Raw genomic sequence first — 18,881 nt, 5'->3', positions numbered from 1 at the left:
AAAATAATTTCTAACATGTTTCTAATATTGTGTTAATAGTTCTATTTATATGTAGGTATGTAATTATTATATTACATAGAAATAATAATAATAATAATAATATTAAATATTTACGAACCTATTGAGAGAAAAAATTATCAAATACAATAAAAAAAAAAAACAAAAGAAGATTTTAACAAAATAAGATAGGAGATACCAATTTGTCTCTCATTCAAACCTCAATGCCCTCGTCTGTTTAGAAGAGTCTCAAAAGAGATATTTGCCATCAAAATACATGAACATAAATTTCAAATATGAATTAAAATAAAAGACACTATAATAACCAATAAAAAAATAAAGTCTAGCTTTGACATTAAATTATTTTTAAGATTTCGCATTGCCAAAGACAAATTTTGTTATCAACAATGAAATTCATTTTTACACACAATTGAATTGCAAGAATGCATAGTGGATCTTTTAGAAAAAAAGAATTATAAATAAGTAGTTGAAATTGTTTAAACTTTCAAGAAACCTATTTTCAAATTAGAATTGGCAATTCTAATCTAATTTTGCTATTAATCAGAACCGAAACAATGATATTCTAAGGCAATTTGAAGATCACAAGTAAATGGGTGGTTTGCATATAAAGAAATTTAAAAATAAATGCAAATTGAAGATACACAAAGTAAATGGGTGATTGCATATAAAGAAACTTAAAATAAATGCAAATTGAAGATACAAAAATAAATGGGTGATTGCATATAAAGAAATTTAGAAACAAAGAACAGTCTGTACACCAGAATTATATGACATGTAAAGAAGATAAATGACAGGAAACAACCAAAGTTATTCCAAAAATAAGAAAATATAAAGCTTGAAGGAGAAAAAGGCCAAAGATCAGTTGGGTAGTAGGGCGACATATGCTTAAGATTTCAGAACTTACTAGCAACTAAAAAACATGGAACAGCTTTGAACAAAAACCAAAGCAGACGTAAAAAATAAGATTAGAAAGATTAAAAAATATATATATATATATATATATATATCTTCAGAATATGAATAATTAAAAATATGACATCAGGAAATACAGAAGCAAGAAGAGAACCATAAGTTTTCTTTATAGGCATCAGGAAGTACAGAAACAAGAAGAAGATCTCTCTGAAAAAGACGAGTTTTTACCAAAGCATATGAAGATTTTCTCTTGTTGCTTGTTGGAGAATAGTAAGTTTTGAACGCTAACCCATCTCTGTTCTTTTATGCTTTTTTTCCTCTCTCTCTCTCTCTCTCTCTCTCTCTATATATATATATATATATATATATACGGGGCTTGCAGGTTTTCAAGAATATTGTGAAGGAAAACAGAGCCGAGAAAAGAACAAAGGGGTTCTTTTTCTGCGGGTCTAAGAACCCATTTCTAGGTTCTCTCTTTCTCCCTGTAGAAACTGAAAGAAGAAACAGAGTCGAGAAGAAAATGAAGAGCACCCATTTCTAGGTTTTCTCTCTCTCTCTCTCTCTCTCTCTCTCTAGAAATTGAAAGAAGAAACAGAGTCGAGAAGAAAATGAAGAGAACCTCTCTTTCTCTCTCTATAAACTGAAAGAAACAGAATTGAGAAGAGAATGAAGAGAACCCATTTCTGCGCTTTCGAATCTTCTTCTTCTCCCGTCTGATATATTTCTGCTCTGCTTCCCTCTCCCTCTCTCTCTCTCTTCTCTACAAAGTTCTGTATATTTGGTTTTACCGATTGTCTCGTGACGCTCTAATAAACTTGGATAATTTGTAGTTGCTGATGTAATAGCAATTTAATTTTCATTTCATTTCATCACATCTGAGTTCATCTTCACTTGCTTGAATCCAAGTAACGAATTCGACCGTTAGATTCTCTTCTTCCTACCACCACCACCTTCTTCTTTCTTTTAAAATTCAATCTCCCTCGTGCCGACAAGTCCTGCCCCAGAGGAAGACAGAATTCACAAACTTTGATTTTTCATGCCTAATTGTTTTAATATTTACAAAATTTATATTACTATCTCCCCCATAATATTTACAATCAGTTTTGTTTTTAATTAATACCAATTTATTTTTTATAAGTAATTTTAAGAAAAGAAAGCCTTAAACTATTCATACTAATAAACTAATCAAAGATAAGAATTCATAACAATAAATCGTTGATCATTGAAATTTTTAATAGTATATCATAATCTTAACTAGTATGTGCAATCATTACACTTATATACAATATTTAAACTATAATAAAAAAATGTTCTTAATAATATATATAACTGGTGTGAGCTTTTATATGGAGGAAAAAGAGCAGTTTAGGAATAAGCTAAAAAATGTCAAAGTATTTTGGTCTTTTAAAATAAGGTTTAACTACCCATTTAGAATAAATTTGATTGAAATGAATAAATTTTGTTCTGTTAAAATATTTGATAGTCAAATGCATTGCACCTAGTGTTTTGTACTAGAATATCCTCTGGTGTAATTTGATATCACCAAGTATATCAAATTGTATGGATACAATGCAACTAATTGTATAATATTATGTTGTACTCGAATACCAAATGCAACTATCAATTTGGTACTCAATTTAGACGATGCATATAGATTTCGAAGAAGATAATGAATCGGATAAACCAAACTATCAAATGATTTTATACAATGCAAAACAAATCCAGATGATAAGAATCTGTAAATGATTTAAGTAAAGACATCTATTTCGATATAACTGCTCTATGGCAGAGTCCAATCAACTAAATAAAAGAGAAAATAAACCAGATGGATGAAAAATCGGTAGACATCGAAAGGCAAAAACCAGGAGAAAATACACGAATATCATGTGATAAATGCCCATCACGCCATCGGCCTTTTCATCAACAAACAGTTCATTTTCTGCACCTGTGTATGCTGTAAAAGCTCTAAAACCTGTTGATAAATATATAGATGCTTTAGTTTAAAACCAGAAATATGGATATATATATACATATATATATTGACAAGCAATCGCGAACTGTAAAACCAACCCACCGAAAGAAGAAATATCATAGCCGTTCTTGGAACAGCAACTTATAGTATGACACAACCACATTTGTTCTGCTGTGGTTCGCTTGCTACTCTCTTCTCTGTTCCATTTAAGAATGATTAGAACATATACAAAAACTGTAGAATCTTTCGAAGCAACATAAATCAGCTGGCCCTTGTCTATCGCTTCACTACTCACAAGAAATAACCAAGTACACAATTCATTACGATTTGTATTTTCAAACAACTAAACAAGGAAGTGCTTCTGTGCACTTCCAAAAAAAAAAAAACTTCAAATGCTTATTAGGTTTAAATGGATAATTACGATCTTATGTTAAATTAAAAAAGTTGAAACAAATGAATGGTAGTTTCATAAAATAGCTAGCAGCTTTTAGATACATGTTGGGGAGGAACAAACAGATTCTAGATAATAAGCATAATTAAACTGTAGGCAGGATGGAAAGGACTAATTCGAAAAGACAAAAGGCTTTTCTCTTGGTGAATGCATGAGGTACAAGACTTTTATTATGGTCTGCCATTTAGACGTTCAGCGATAGTATAAATAACATTTTAGAAGATAACTATACCTCTCTCCTTATGAGGCTGAATAACGACATGCATAGTTGTAACTGCATCTGGGGCATCACATAGAGGGCTCCTGCACTCTGCCACTGTCCTGTTGTTCTCCAAAATTTTTCCAGCACTAATTAGCTTCACGTCTTTCACTGTCTTTGGACCATTTTCCATCTCTGAAAACAAATATAGACATGCAAACATATCGTATTTAAGTCATGTTATCAGAGCCATAATTCATATCAATCAAATTTGAAAAGGAGAGAAATCCAGCCTATATAGAGTTTACAACCTTATTAAGTAACCTATCTTATGGAAAAAATTCTTACATTTATTAAGAAATGTTTGGCCGTCTTTTCCTATTCTGTTGAATGTCAGATGCAGAATAGAAGAAATCTTTCAACCAAGTAACATGGAAGAAGGCAAGTCATATTAAGTTATTGATTTCCATATTAGTTCCCTTGACGAGGATGAAGTAAAATGCATAAACCAAGACATCCAGAAGAGGAAGATATGTGGTTAGAGTGCGAGAGAACATGTAAACTGGGGTATGTCAATTCCATACATTCTACACAAGTTTCCATCGGATCTCCCTTTATTTCCTAAATGAACTGCAGTTTAAATAAAGCACCCACGTTCACGTGTTCAAAATCAAATTATTAGTTCCTGATGGAACTAAGCTACAATGTAATGAAGACGAGTAAGCTAGCTGAAAATGTCCCTGATTCTAAAACATGTTTATTTAATACACATAATCCGCACCATGATTATACTCATGTAATTAAGTTGCCTAGATAACACTCAGGCATGCAAGAAAAATGTCTCTGGAAAAGTAAAAACCTTAGCAAAAGAATTAGGTCATGGTACACATAGCATTCAAGGAGTCTGTATAATCCGATCATAGTATTACTCTTAAATCTCTTCGATTCCCTTGCAAATTCATGCATAAATCAAGTGCTTTTGATTTGGTGACAGGAAAATACCTAATAAAATACTCTGCCTCGAAGGAATTAGAACAATTACAATGACAAAGAGCAGAGAAAAACCATTCCATTCCCCCTAATATCCTTTTCCTGATATTCTTCTCTTATCTAACAAACAGAAGTAAATCTCACAGGTGCCAAAACATAAAATCCAAGCAGCAAAACATGTTCTGAATACAGATCTTAAGTTCCAATCAATTATCACAATGAAACAGTAACCAAAAAGACACAGTGACAAAAAATCCTGTCGTCCCGATAAACCTTCATCACATTACGCACAAAATCACCATGAAAATATTAATCAAACTCTTACTAACCACTGGGCCACTGAGACAGAATGCTCTCTTTCAAGGTTGCAATACTTGTGGCAGGAGAAAAGCTTTTTGGACCGATATCTGAACCATCAGTCAACCGGAACCTGATCTCAAATTGATCTCTCGCACCAGCCATCTTCAACAACAAACACTCAGATCTCCCAGAAGTGCCCTACCAACCACCCAGTTGGGTTTACTAGTTGAATGAATATCTCACGCTTGAATCGAAAATCTCACGGAGATACGGCTCCACCTTTGGTTTACTACCAAGAAAGCGATAAATATATAGGGGTCAATCAGGGTTTAGCACTGAGAACTAGATGCATCCATCTATAATTGGAAAAACTAGGTGAAAAGGGAAGAAACCATTATAGATGGAAATTTTGGATTGTAGTTTACTAAAATGAAATTTTGCAAGCCAAAAAAAAAGATACCAATTAAAGCTATCCAAAAATGGAACTAACACTACAATCCAGCCCAACAAAAAAACACGGACACAGAAAACAATATGAAGCAAAAGCGTAATCACTAAAAACAGCAGCTACAGCAGTCAACACTCGCATATATAAAGCAATGATCTTTCCATTATCAAATCATAAAAAATCAACCTGGGTATTCTTCAAATCATAAAATTAACTTAAATCCCCAACTGGGTTCCACTCAAATTAATTAGAAACCAATGCAGAAGATCGAGCAATTACTAGGAAATATCCAAGAACAACGAACTTCTTTCACGTGACTTGCTGTCTTATTTAAGTCCAAACTTGATGTGGGTTGTTCTCTATCTTCACAGTTTTTGGCCCCAAATTCCAAGCGAGAAGAAGGACGAGGAGGAGGAGGAGAAGAAGAAGAAGAAGAAGAAGAAGAAGGGTCAGGGAAGAAGTTCATTAATCCATAAAAATTAATGGAAGAAGAGATCATGTAAACTCTCAGAACCAGTCTGTTTCGGAGTTCTCAAAGTCATCAAAATCTGTGGTCAATGCATCCATTCTTTGCCCTTCTCTCTTCTTCTTCCTCTTTTACTTTGGTTTTCTTTTCTCTTTCTCCTTAAAAAAATTGACTTCTTGCTTTTTTTTCTTTTTACTTCCAATAAATCAGAACATGGACAGTTTTCTTCTGTAAAAGAGAAATTATATTTTCTAAAAATTAAAGTAAAATTATTTCAAGCATGGTGAATATTTTGGTCTTTATATATACATATATATGAGTTAGACCAGAATTGACTTTGAAACACATTATGGTACAATTTTTTTATTTAAATTATTTTGTTTGCAAATAGATTTTCCCAAAATATTAAAATAATTTGATGAAATTGGCAAATGAATTTTACATTATAAATAGTACAAACTCCTCTATCATTTTTACATAATATTTAATATTTAATATAATTAAACCAATTTTTTTTTTTGTTTTTTTTTTTTAAAAGTACTTCACTATTAATTTATTTTTGGTATAAATAATATAATTTGTTTAATTTAAATGTAAAAAATTATTCTTAAACACCATTTTGATAAGAAGGCAATGTTTTTCAGTAATTAAAATTGAAGAAGACACATTAATATTTGTTCTTTAATTATTGTTACTTGATTTTGATAATAATGGTTGTACTTTATTAATTTTAGGTCAAACTTTAGCTCTTATTATTATATTAATTTTAATGTACATATAATTGAAAGATAATTTATTATATTCGAGTTGTCACAGTGAAATTTCAATTTTCATATTCTTGAAATGGTATTTATATATTAACTACTAAATTTATGTGACTTCAAACACAATAGATTATATTATAATTATGTATATTAAATTTAATATAAAAATTAAACAAAAAAAAAAAACCCAATTGCATAAAATTATAGTTAAGAACTAAATGTGAATGAAATGAAATTAAACTAAAACAAAAAAAAAATAAAATACTAATTTTCAATATATGCCAAAATTATTTATAAAATAAAAAATAATAGGTGCATGTAACAAAAATATTTTGGTCATAGGACACATAAGTATATGGTAGCTTGACAGAAAGTGGGAAGTGTTCGTAGTACAATTAGAAATTAGCCAATTTGGAAATCGGAATTTGTCAAAACTCTTCAGAAAAATTTCAAAATATCACGTGGTTTGATCATGTCAACCCTCTACCAGAACACACCCACAAAATTCAATTTGAAGTCTGAACTCAAATTATCACAACCTTATAATAAAAATACTTTGTCGTCTAAATTAAATATTTTTAATTTTATATTTATATTTATTTTAATAAAAAAATTTATCAATCACGTGATATTTATTTCACTCATATATATAATAATAATAATTTATCGGCATGAAATTTAAAAACGTCAATATAAATTTATTTATACAGTGATAAATTATATATATATTTTATTAAATGTATTATTATAGATCCTATAATACATTAGTAGAGATACTAAATTTTACGTTTTCAATGAAATTTAAATTAATTATTTTTAAATAAAATATACAAATTTTAATTGGTAGATCACCCGTATTAGTGATAAAAAAAAAAAAAAAATCTTTAATCTAACTCGAATGTGTATTTAAGGTAGGTAGTTGGGATATTAAAGAAAAACTTTTTTTAAGCTTGAAAGAATCAATTACGGGGGGGTCTCCTAAGCCTTAAATAATTGGGTTTAAGAAAAACATGATTAACAGAATTTGTTAACAACAAGGAACCCCACATTGAAATATCAGACTTACCAACATATGATTTGTTTGGTGCTAAATCAAGAAAATTATTCTAATTAGATTTCTTGTCATTATCAACTAACTAGATTCCATAAACAAGAATCTTACCTCCATTATCTTTTAATGCCTAAACTCCTCTTCTTCCTTTTCTAATGACTTTCATAATCACTTCAATCCAACAACTTACACAAACCTCTATAATAATTAAGCATTTTCCAAAAACTGTTAACCCAAACCAGACTTCCCCTTACTTCTCTGAACCTGAGATTTTAGATTTTATTAATAGTTATATCCCTTTAAAATGACTATTATTCTTCACACAAAAAATATCATTATAAACGACAGCACAAAGGAAAAAAAAAAAAAAAAGAAAGCAAGATAAGGAATCAGAATCTGATATATTTATTTATGAAGCCAAAGAGAAAAGATGGAAATATTGGGAAAAAGAATTTTCTGCACATTTCAAATGTTGTTCAAGAATCGTACATAACAAATACTGCTTACTGATGATATATAACCTAAGAACTGTTCCCCAATTCAAAAGGACCTGTAACAAAGCAATCTCCATAGCCTACTCCTAAAGTTCACCGTTATCATACCATATCAAGGGGGAAAATTGTGGAGATACTACCCAAAAAAAATTGAAAACATCGAGAGGAATTTAAAAGAAGAAAAACTTCTGGGTCGACAGGGGAACCTCAAATAGTCCTACCTTCCTTCCTCCCTGCATGAATCAGTAAATGCACTGATCAAGGACACTTCCACTCTTGAGATATATTTCACCAAGGAACCAGCCAAGACTTCCCCTGCACCAAGACTAAATAATAGTATTCTTTTTTAACCAAAAAATAGTCGACTGATTGCTATGTCACAGATTGAAAGAATGAATCTCATGCCCGTGCTAACGATGCAGCTCTCAGCTCCTGCAAAATGTGCTAGCTAGGATGACACTAAACCAAGACTAGGGAATTTTTTGTCCTCTCAGCCAGTTTTTCCTACTTCCCTTCATGGTAGATTTCAGGAAAGACTCCAACCTGCCAAAAGAATTATGTGAAACCAAATATCACTTTTGTCTTTGTCTCCATTCCCATCTTCTGTATTTATCTCTTCCAGTTGATCCATTATCACACCAGGATGTGGCAGTTCCTTACAAAATCATTGGAGTAGTTGACATACTTGGTCCAGAATGGCCGGAGATGCTCAAACCCAATTTCCAACCATGGCTTGGACTGACCGTTGTAGTGGATGACTGCAGCCTTTTTCACATTTTCAACATTGGTCTTGTTCTGATAACCCAAGCCAAGCATATGCCACGATGGATCAATTGGATGAACATGACCTTTAAATGCAATCAAAGCAGGTGGCAGGGTTCCAAGCTTCCACATTGTCAGATTTGACTTCAGATTCTGTTGGAAAAATATTCAGACAAAAAGAGTCAAATGGTGATAAAAGCCTCTGTCATTTGCTGACAATCCATTATCACATCTAATACACAACTGATGATGTGCCAGAAACAGACCGCAATTGGCACACTAACATTAGGTATCGGCTAGAAATTAGTTCATCGATTCATTGATTATAACTAAAGTTACACCAATCCAAATATTTAGAATGAAAAACCTTGAATATATTAGAGTCTATTTTATTAATCTACAATACTGTATATGCAAAGAGAAAATGAGAAAACAGCAAAGTTCCTAATATCAAAGAATAATCAGTATTCACTGAAGAATGTGAACCCGCTGTAGGACCCATAATTTTGTAGAGTATTCCAGGTTACACAAACAAGAATAATAGCGACAGCATTAGACAACTTATGATGGACTTCTGCAGAAAACTCAGGTACATTCTGTTTTTCCAGATTCATTGTCTCAATTGCTTCTCAGTATTTTCACGATTTAAACATACAGAAGGATTGAAAGAAAGGCTAAAAAGCCATATAAAGATGCACGAAAAACTTTCTGGACGGTATACCTCTTTCAGCCAGGAATGGTAGGTTTCTCTTATATCTGTTTTTCTCCATGCACGTAGATCAAAGATGTTCATCCCATAAGCCCATGCACATTCTTCCGGGTCCAAATGCTTTGCTATTAAGGGATGGGAAAAATTAAAGTAGTTCCGGAAACGCTTGGACATGACCCATTCATCATCACCCTTACAAGTTTCTACTGCTCCATTAACCTTTCCCTTCAGGTCAATTTCCCAAAGCGGAGACAAATCCCGTTGGATTACGACGTCATCGTCTAAAAAGACCACCTTGTCTAGGTTTGGGAAGAGCTGTTCAAAATACATAAAATCAGCATACATTCTGCAAAAGAAAATCTCATTTGAGACAAAAAAGTATAGAGTCATTATGGGTCTCAGCTATTCCCAAATCCTGAATTCTCAACAATTCATGTTTCCATTGCTCAATAAAATTGTGTATCCCCACGCAGGAGGACATGAAACTAGGACAAGATTTAGCACAATGATAGGGTTCAATTAACTGCACTTAAGGTATGAACATCCTGATCCCATGATTTAAAGCATCCTCTCTTTGTTGATAAAAAATTTTATGTTATTTAGTACTTTTTTGATTAATAGGTATCAAACAAACTATTCTAAAATCACCCTTAAGAGTTTATATCCAAAGAACTATTTCCACATAGAACTCAACCTACCTGGGCAATTTAGTACATTCGAGTTTACTGCCTGTGTTGTTCTAGCAGGAAAATGATATTCCAGGTCAAGGATTAAATCTCAACATCACCGAGATGGGATGGTAAAAAAAGACCTCGGAAACATGTTTGATGTTGTTTGTGGGAATGGAAAGTTGATGGGTTCAATGGAAATTTATGTCAAGGATGTCAAGTTCATGGTCAGAAACAGAGAGTGGGCTTCTAGAAGTCAAAAGCATCAAATACCACAAATGCCCAGATAGAAAAAAATTGCTTACTGATTAAATAAGATTACCTCTGGTAAATATATGCGAAGATGGTTCAGCAATGATATGTACTTTGGACTTCGAGCCTGCAATTTTGAAGCAAATGTTCGTGGAGTAGTTTCAGTTAGATTAGCCCCTGCAACATGATTGCCATGATAGTATTTCCTGATCCCGTTATGGCTCTCTACAGCTTCAAGTACTGGCACATTCTCTCGTGTTAACCAGTCAAACTGGTGAACACCTCTCACTTCAACAATAGCAGGGGCGACAGAGTTTAAAGCAAACCAGGAGTGCATGCCAGCATAAGTTTTCTTGTCAGTAATGACATGGAAGACAATTTTTTCAGGTTTTAGAGATGACTGGACAGCAGAAGTGACAACAACTGAAGCAGCCAAAATGTTATCAGTCGACAGAACAAAGTGGTGGTAAGATTTGTCAGAAAGCAAGGGAAGAAACTCTGGCGAAGGCAGTTGTCTACGTGCATGAGCATTAGAGGAGTATTCATCTGTCAATCGTAAAGAAAGACAGTGGATGCCTTTCGGAATGGAAGTTGCAGCAAAGTGCTTGTTCATCAGCTCCGCAAATCTAGATTCTCTAATCTCCCTTTCAAACTTTTCCATCTGCAAATGAGACTAACATCTTAGAAATGGTTGAATTACGATGTGTACATGAATACCTTCATAACTGAACTCCTTAGATATTTTCCATTATTTAATATGCATGGAATAAGGATGAAAGTAAAGCTTTTCTCAACATACAGGAAAATTTAACAAAATGAAAAGGCAAGAAAGGATGACAACCCACAAGAGAAAAAAAAAATTAGTAGAGGACTGACATAAGCCAAATATGAAGGAATATCCATAAAGAAATATCTGAAGGATCAAGTATCATCCTTTTAGTATTTTCGATCCAAAAAACATAATAATCAGTAACCATCTGTTTGGGAGTTTTTAGGATAAGTGAAAATGAAAAAGATTAGGACTGATATCAACCCTGCTCGCTAGTTCTGCACTTTATGTATTCAGGTGCAAGTATGATTTAGTTGTAGGATAATATGGAAAGTAGGATAACATTCTAGAATAACTGCTGCAGATTAACTGCTTATGTGCTGGATTTATTGCACTAAGTAGGATATTTAAGTTGGTATTTATGCAATAATGTGGAAGAATATTATGAGAAAAACAGGAAGAATCTGCAGCAGTAACTGCTCCAGAAATAACCACTAGAACAACTGCTCCCCATCCCTCCTGTGTAAAAACTAGCTCTCTGAAATGGACATGCAGAAAAGTTTGTCGAAAAAGTTTATTGAGTACTTTAACTCTAGGAAATTATTGGGTTCTCTCTTAATAAACTCATACTATTGACAAAATTTCATAACTAGATCCTCAGTATGGACTGTAACAGATACTCAATTATTTACTGCTCCAAAATGGGGGTTAGGAGTTCTCAACCAAGAAGAGTAGGGTTGAAAACTTCCCCTCAGTTTCTTCACCATAATTAACTCCAAGCAAGGTTTGCTTTATAACCCCTACTTTGTTCTATTTTGCTTAAGTTCCTATTTTGCGTTCCACATCAAACTCCCAAACATAATATAAAAGTTCAAAAAGCATATGTGACTTAACCATTATTAAAATACGCCAAGAACATATAAATTCACCCATCATAATTCTGGATAATGCATGAAGAGTGATAGCAAGCACAACTATCATATACTCAAATGACTCTTTTTTTTAAAAAAGTAAGGTATATATATAAACAAGGTACCAAGTGAGGGGGTAACACCCATTTACAAGGAGGATTTACAACTGTATTAGTATGTCAATGACATTCCCAAAATCCACATCACTAATAATGTCATGATCTAACAATATTGACCCAAAATAATGTAACCACCTATCTTTTAGTCTGTTAATACTACTTTCAATATTGTAAAAAACTCTACCATTCCTCTCCTTCCATATAACCCAAAAAACTGTCAATGAAATCAAGTTTGCAGTTTTATTTTTTACAGGTAGCCCATCCCAAGACCAAATTTCCTCTCTAACAGATCCAGCAATTACCCACTCAATCCCCAATAGTCCATAAATCATACACCACAAACTGTGCACTGTCGGACACCACAAAAGTAGAAGATTGCAAGTTTCCTCAGCTTGAAGACAACAGATGAAACCATTAACCACCTCTAATTTTCAGTTTATCAATTGTCAAAATTCGTTCATGAGCTAATTCATTATACCCAAATGACTCTTACAGAATTAATTTACTTCATATGCTAATTCATAAGCTAAATATTGGAATATGTGAAGTACCTCAAACATGCTAGGAAAAAGGTATAAGCACTGCCTATGCAGATTAGATGAACAACTGAGTAGATCTGAATGAAAACATGATCCTAAGTACAAGTTGTTGGCAATAATTAGATCTGGAATAATATATAGAAGTTTATCACCTAGCATGTACCTTTCTTGGGATTTCTATTTATTATTACTAAGAGAGAAACAAGAATTGAAAACTAGCAAATAACAAGATTAGACGCAAGGAAAAAGCTAAGAACATAAAAGCAGATAGTTCTCTTTGTCAATTATCAATCATATGAATAGATATTACAACAAGAAGCTTTCCACAAAGGGAAGGAGTTCATATAGAACCCCCCCCCCCCTCTCGAGTTGATGATTGCGAGGTTTGGGTACATTGAGGATAGAGAGGGATTGAAGCCCTCAATTGTAAAGCAGGGTATTTTTGTAATTTATGGTTTTCTCGTTAATTAATAGATAAAAGAAAAACTCTACTTGTAAGCCAAAGTTCTTAAATAGTGAAAATTTGGAGAGCTCCATGGATGAGACACAATGTCAAACCACATTAAATTCTATGTTTTTTCTCTTTGTTTGCACTCTTATTTAAACTAGGTACGTAATGTAAAAAAAAATAACTTTTGGTAAATTAATACTAAGAAATTTGGAGGAAGATCAGAACAACAGACAGAACAATCGACCTACAACTGTAAGGTTTCACATTTTCAACAAGACAAGCTTTTTACCACAAAAATAGAAAATAGTTGTGAACACTGCATTAGAATTAGGAACTGATAATATGAAATCTATCTTCCAATAGTACATCTTTAAGTAAATAAGTTGAAAGATTATGAGCAAAAAGGACCATATACATATTTATCATAGAAAAGAAATTGGAATAGTATGAATTAAATTTGAAATGAAGAATGTGAAAACTGGAGGAAAACAGTATAGAATAATTCTAAATATTGAGAACAACAAGATATTGTGCACTGAGAAGACTGGAAAGTACAGATCCAAGAAGACACAGAATTATAGGAATCAGAAAGTATGACATCAACAACAGACCGTTGTCTGACAAGACACTTTTTTTAAAGCTGACAACGCAAATTAATGAAGGCTTAACGAGAACATCTCTTCATATACTGCATAGAACTCCATGGGAAGAAAAATAGAACCTTATGAAGGCATTGCCAGAGATCATGATGTGATCCCAGACACGACAAGTACTCAAGATGATGACCGAGGACATGACAAAGAAGAAACCGCAAGCAAGTCATCCTTATTTTCTTATGCAGCAGTCTACATTCAAAACAATCCATCCCCGTTCCCCACCACGTCAGATCAGTGCTCACACTTCTAACTAAACTACACAAAAGATCCCTAGTTGTCTAGTGGTAGAGAACCATTTCAAGCTGACTATCCAACACGATTTCAAGCTTGTCTCCAAACAACAGCCTCAATAATCTTACAAGCAGTGTGCTTAAAAAAATGAACCTAGACAGATTGACCAAGTGAATCATCATGCATTTGTGACCAGAAGCAGAAGGCATTGGAGCTTAATTGCAAGAGTCCATTACAGTTCACGTTTGTGTTTTGTATCAGGTATACAAAGTTTATAGGCTGAAATTGTGTAATAATCAACATTGGATCAAACATATAATCATAAAAAGCACCTTCCATAAAAATGAAACAAACCAAAAAATGTTCACTTCAACCAAATTTTTAAATGGTGCACTTCTTTCTAATTGTTTACAACAATACCTGAATTCACTATATCACACACTAATTATAAATATTGACTTGACTGAATAATTGGCTCTCTCTCCCCCACAATAGACCATAAGGAATTAAATGAACCATAAGATAAAGCAGATGAACATTGAAAAAAAGCAATCTAGCAGAGTGGTTAGTCCTCACAGCACTATGTGTAAGTGTTTGGGTTAATACTTCAGAAAGGGGTCCAACAATCTGATTCAAGATAGCTTACTTTGGATTTCCATCCAATATTCGGAAGAATCAGGAAAAGTTGCAAGACCAACACATATTGAACTGTAATGTTAAAATCATTGCATCAACAGCTCTTGATAACCCTTATTCTAGGGCAGCAATGTAAAATACAAATATATAATTACCATATTTCAATAACATGAGACTTACCATTGCCCTTAACATGAAAGCAAAGGTCTTTGCATCATATTGGTTGTTCTTCATTTCAGAAACAAGTTGAGAGAAAGAATCTGGAAGCTTTAGATCATCTGGAATTTGCTGACTGTTTACTTCATTTAGGATTTTGTAAAAATCTCTAACTAATCTCTGCTGCATCATCAACACCGGGACAATTATCCAGATTAATTAATAACAAAAAATATTGCTGAACGAGTATTAAAAGAGTTCCAAAATGATGGATATAATTGAAAGTGAATTCTTAATGAACTGCAGGAGTAGATAAGGAACAAAAGCTGATTACTTACTCCGGAATCATCTACTCTACCAAGAAGTCTTGGGCCTAACCGCCTGCCTAAACAATCTGAAGCAAAAGAGAAAGCAAGAACAGAAATCACCGACCCATAGCAAATACCTCAGAACTTCATAGCATACTATGAATTGAAATGAAAAACGGGAAACGGAAATCATCAAAAGGGTAAGATTCAGAATATGTAATTGAAATGTAACTAGTGAAACAAAAGAAAACAGGAAAAAAAGTCCAAGTCACTCTGTCACATGGGGAGGAAGGGGGAAGAGAAATATTATGTGGACAGAGAGGGTTCTTTACATTTAAGACATGAATGCATAAGTTAAAACATGGAGTTTGCTCAATCTTGCTTTAATATTTAGATATAAAAAGTAATAAGTGAAAAGAATAGTGATTAATAAACTAACTTATAATGTAAAGTAAAACTGAAATAACAAACTCCTAATCATATCAAATTAAATATATCCATTTCAGTCCCACCTTCAAATAATAAAATTGAAGCCCCGATGATTGAGACCTATAACTAATTTGAAAGAAGCAAGTTATGCTATCAAACCTCTACAACTAAGCACAACATATATCAACAATTAGCAAATACAATAACAAATTATAGTATCACATTTACCACAAGAATTGAAATGCTTGATATGCCTTAAATTATAATCTGGAGAAGAAAAATGCTTGGTAGGCGTTTAAGATCATCAACTGAAATGACCAAATGGATACTAAACTCTAGATGCAGATTCAAAAAGATAAATCAATCCAAAAGAATCCATTATTCTTTTCTTCATTTCAGATCTTGTAAAATCAGAAAACACTCAAACCTTCAATACCAAATGAACTGCAAAAAAAGACCACAACACGAAATATAAATCAATAAATTCAAGACACATCAAACCCCAAAAATCCAAGTTCATTTCCAATAAAATCCCAAAACGAGCTTCATTTCCCCGGTACCCAATACCACAACCCCCAAGACATAAGCATAACTACACAAGCTGAATGAAACCAAATCAAGATCCATTCTAGTAAGAGACAAGCATAAAAACACAAATCTATAATAAAATGAGATTGATCATATATATATCTGCAAATTGAAATGATAAAGAAACGGATAAAAGAAAGGGAAATGGTAAATTGTTAAAAGTGATAATAATAGAGTACCAAATGAGGAGCACTTGTTGACACCTTCAAGGGTAACAAGAGCAGTGAGGATAAAGACAAAAGGCAACAAGAAAGCGAGGATGAGGATAGTGTGGAAAAGGGTTCGATAAGAGATGTGGCGAGCTGCGACCTTGATCTTCATCAAGTCAATAAACCCATTGCTGCTCGATATCGTGATGCTTCTCATGCTAGGCGAGAAGTGAAGCTGCATCCTTCTCTATGCAGCCCCACCGCCAGATAAACAAAGAACCCAATCCCCTCACCTCCCCAATATCTCTCTATGCACCTCTGAACACCCAATTCCCAACCCACCATCAGATCCACACCAATTACGCTTCTCCGATCCTAATTCCTCCTCAATCCACGATCTACTCTTCTGGGTCTTTCTCAAATCTCCTGTCGTTTTGCACCTTCTTGCTATGGTTCTCGTCGTTCTTGGTCTTGTCAAAGACCGCATTGGATATTTGACCAACAATATGTGCAGCTGTCGTCCTCCTCCACCTCCTTTTTTGGCCTGTTGTTTGGATTAGAATCAAAGACGTGAACTGGGTGCGGCTTGGTTAGCGTTCTTGGGCAAGTTTTGTTGGCCCCTTGCCATGGATCAAGAGAAAGAGAGAGAGAGAGAGAAGGGAGAAAGAAAAGATGAAGAGAGAGAAAATTTTGGGTTTTGTTGTGCTTGTGCAAAAATGATTTTGCTTTCTTTGTGCGTGTCAGGGGCTCTCCCATTGGAGGATCGCCCGATCTAATTTCATTTTCTCGGGAAATTTCCTTTTTTTTTCTTAGAAAATATTTAACAGAATTAAAAAAACATTAACGAAAGCAATTAAACAAAGAAAAACTATGGTGGGTCAAAACTGAAAACCGTGTTGGGCTAAGAGAGGAAAAGGTGGAATTTGAGTTTGACCCAGAAGCAGAGTTTAGGGTAGACTGAGAAATCTTGTTCAGGGTTAATGACCTAAATTTAGGTCTCGTCTTCCTTGCCCTTCTCCTATGTTCATGCTCTGTTATATGTGGACATTATAATTTTATAAATAAATGTATAATCATCTTATGGTTAGTCTTCTACAATTAAAACATCATACTTTTTCTTATATATATACATATATCATAACCCCAATTTAACCTATCATCAATATAACAATACATGCATAAAGAGGGGATTGGAGATTTGTAATTTGAATTCCATCTTTAATTGCATTATTAATAGGAAGCTTGTTGAAGAGATTACTTGTGACGGTGACATGGGTGAAGCTGACATGATCCAACCGACACCCCCTGGTGGGATGGAGAGGAGGTTTTCGGTTCTTACACCATTTTCTACCAATTAAATTGATTAATTTAATTCTTAAAAACATATTAAAATATTCTTTTAATTAGTCAATGAAGAAACAGTGAATGTGATGCACATGAACAGGCGCCTGCCTATTAAACTATGGCTTGGAGGGAGTCCCTTATTTTTGTGGCAAAGAAAATTTGCAATTCAAAGAGAGAAAAAATCAAACAAAGAGGGATTTGGAAAAAGAAAATAAAGATATTTCTTTTCTCTTTTTCCCTCCTTGAAAATTCATATGATTACACATTCAATATTGGGGGAAGTGAGTTTGGTTTTTGGAATACCCATTTCTTTTCATTTTCAATAAAAATCAAAATTTTCCTCTCTCTTTCTTTAAGAAAATCCCAATTCTTCTCATTTCCAATAAATAAATAACTATTAGTATTATTACTGTTATCATAATATTTTTTATAATTATGATAATGACTCATATCCCATAACAATTTATTATGTAATGGAAGAATAAGGACCCAACTGGACATTTATGCTGAAATTTCAAGGCCTACTGATTCTTGGTGGGGGGGTTTTGGAAAGAATTTCTGAGACAAAATTAAGAGGAATGAGAGAGTCGCAACTGATCAAGTTTATGTAGAAAGGCAAAAGTCAATTTGCCGAAATTAGCTGGTTTATTCACCAAATGGGCTGCAATCTCTCTCTCTCTCTCCCTCCATTTCAGAAACTGAAGCAACTTTGCTTCATTTGCAGATTCCAAATGAACCATGATAGCCACTTAAATGACCAAAAAATCATCATTATTTATGGGATTGAAAAAGAATACCAACAGAGAAGGGGAAAAGAAAAAGGAAGGAAATCAATTCTAGGGTAACATGGCTTTGATCCTTTCTAGAGACTGCTTTGCAGGACTAACAGTAGTTTCAACTGGCAACCCCACAATTTTGTTTCTTACTTCAGTAATTGGGTTATGGTGGCAAGTACATACCAACTTGAAGGAAAATGGGTTTTGGTGCTATGCATCATACCTAATGAGAGTTTCAAGACGTGTTAACATGTAACCAATGCTGATTAATAATAATAATAAACGCTTTGCTCCATTCATAAACATTTTCTAGGTCACATTGGCTCGTAATTTGTGAGACATGCCACAAATAAAGGATAATCA

At 33.4% G+C, this 18,881-nt stretch overlaps 2 protein-coding genes across 4 annotated transcripts; both read right to left on the bottom strand.

Annotated features, from left to right (window-relative positions):
* Positions 1-2,609: 2,609 nt before the first annotated feature.
* On the bottom strand, positions 2,610-5,940 carry LOC110820303 (membrane-anchored ubiquitin-fold protein 1). Of its 2 annotated transcripts, none has more exons than XM_088217011.1 (5): positions 5,595-5,940; positions 4,872-5,131; positions 3,586-3,747; positions 3,005-3,099; positions 2,610-2,902 (listed from the first exon to the last, which is right to left on the bottom strand). In XM_088217011.1, the coding sequence occupies exons 2-4, from the start codon at positions 5,002-5,004 to the stop codon at positions 3,044-3,046; spliced, it is 351 nt and encodes a 116-aa protein (XP_088073137.1). In that variant the 5' UTR covers positions 5,005-5,131; positions 5,595-5,940; the 3' UTR covers positions 2,610-2,902; positions 3,005-3,043. The 2 variants fall into 2 exon arrangements, with proteins under 2 accessions (XP_088073137.1, XP_021905445.1); XM_022049753.2 differs by having other exon boundaries at positions 5,570-5,939.
* A 2,013-nt stretch (positions 5,941-7,953) lies between these two features.
* Positions 7,954-17,370, bottom strand: LOC110820225 (putative galacturonosyltransferase 14). Of its 2 annotated transcripts, none has more exons than XM_088217010.1 (6): positions 16,429-17,370; positions 15,263-15,318; positions 14,949-15,104; positions 10,527-11,117; positions 9,549-9,851; positions 7,954-8,980 (listed from the first exon to the last, which is right to left on the bottom strand). In XM_088217010.1, the coding sequence occupies exons 1-6, from the start codon at positions 16,637-16,639 to the stop codon at positions 8,699-8,701; spliced, it is 1,599 nt and encodes a 532-aa protein (XP_088073136.1). In that variant the 5' UTR covers positions 16,640-17,370; the 3' UTR covers positions 7,954-8,698. The 2 variants fall into 2 exon arrangements, with proteins under 2 accessions (XP_088073136.1, XP_088073135.1); XM_088217009.1 differs by having other exon boundaries at positions 14,949-15,107; positions 16,429-17,369.
* Between the last annotated feature and the right edge of the window lie 1,511 nt (positions 17,371-18,881).

The sequence above is a fragment of the Carica papaya genome, chromosome 1 (assembly GCF_054855325.1).
Source record: "Carica papaya isolate Zhongbai chromosome 1, ASM5485532v1, whole genome shotgun sequence".
NCBI classification, from domain to species: Eukaryota; Viridiplantae; Streptophyta; class Magnoliopsida; order Brassicales; family Caricaceae; genus Carica; species Carica papaya.
Note: the sequence above shows the minus strand (reverse complement) of the source record. Positions and strands in the feature narration are given on the sequence as shown.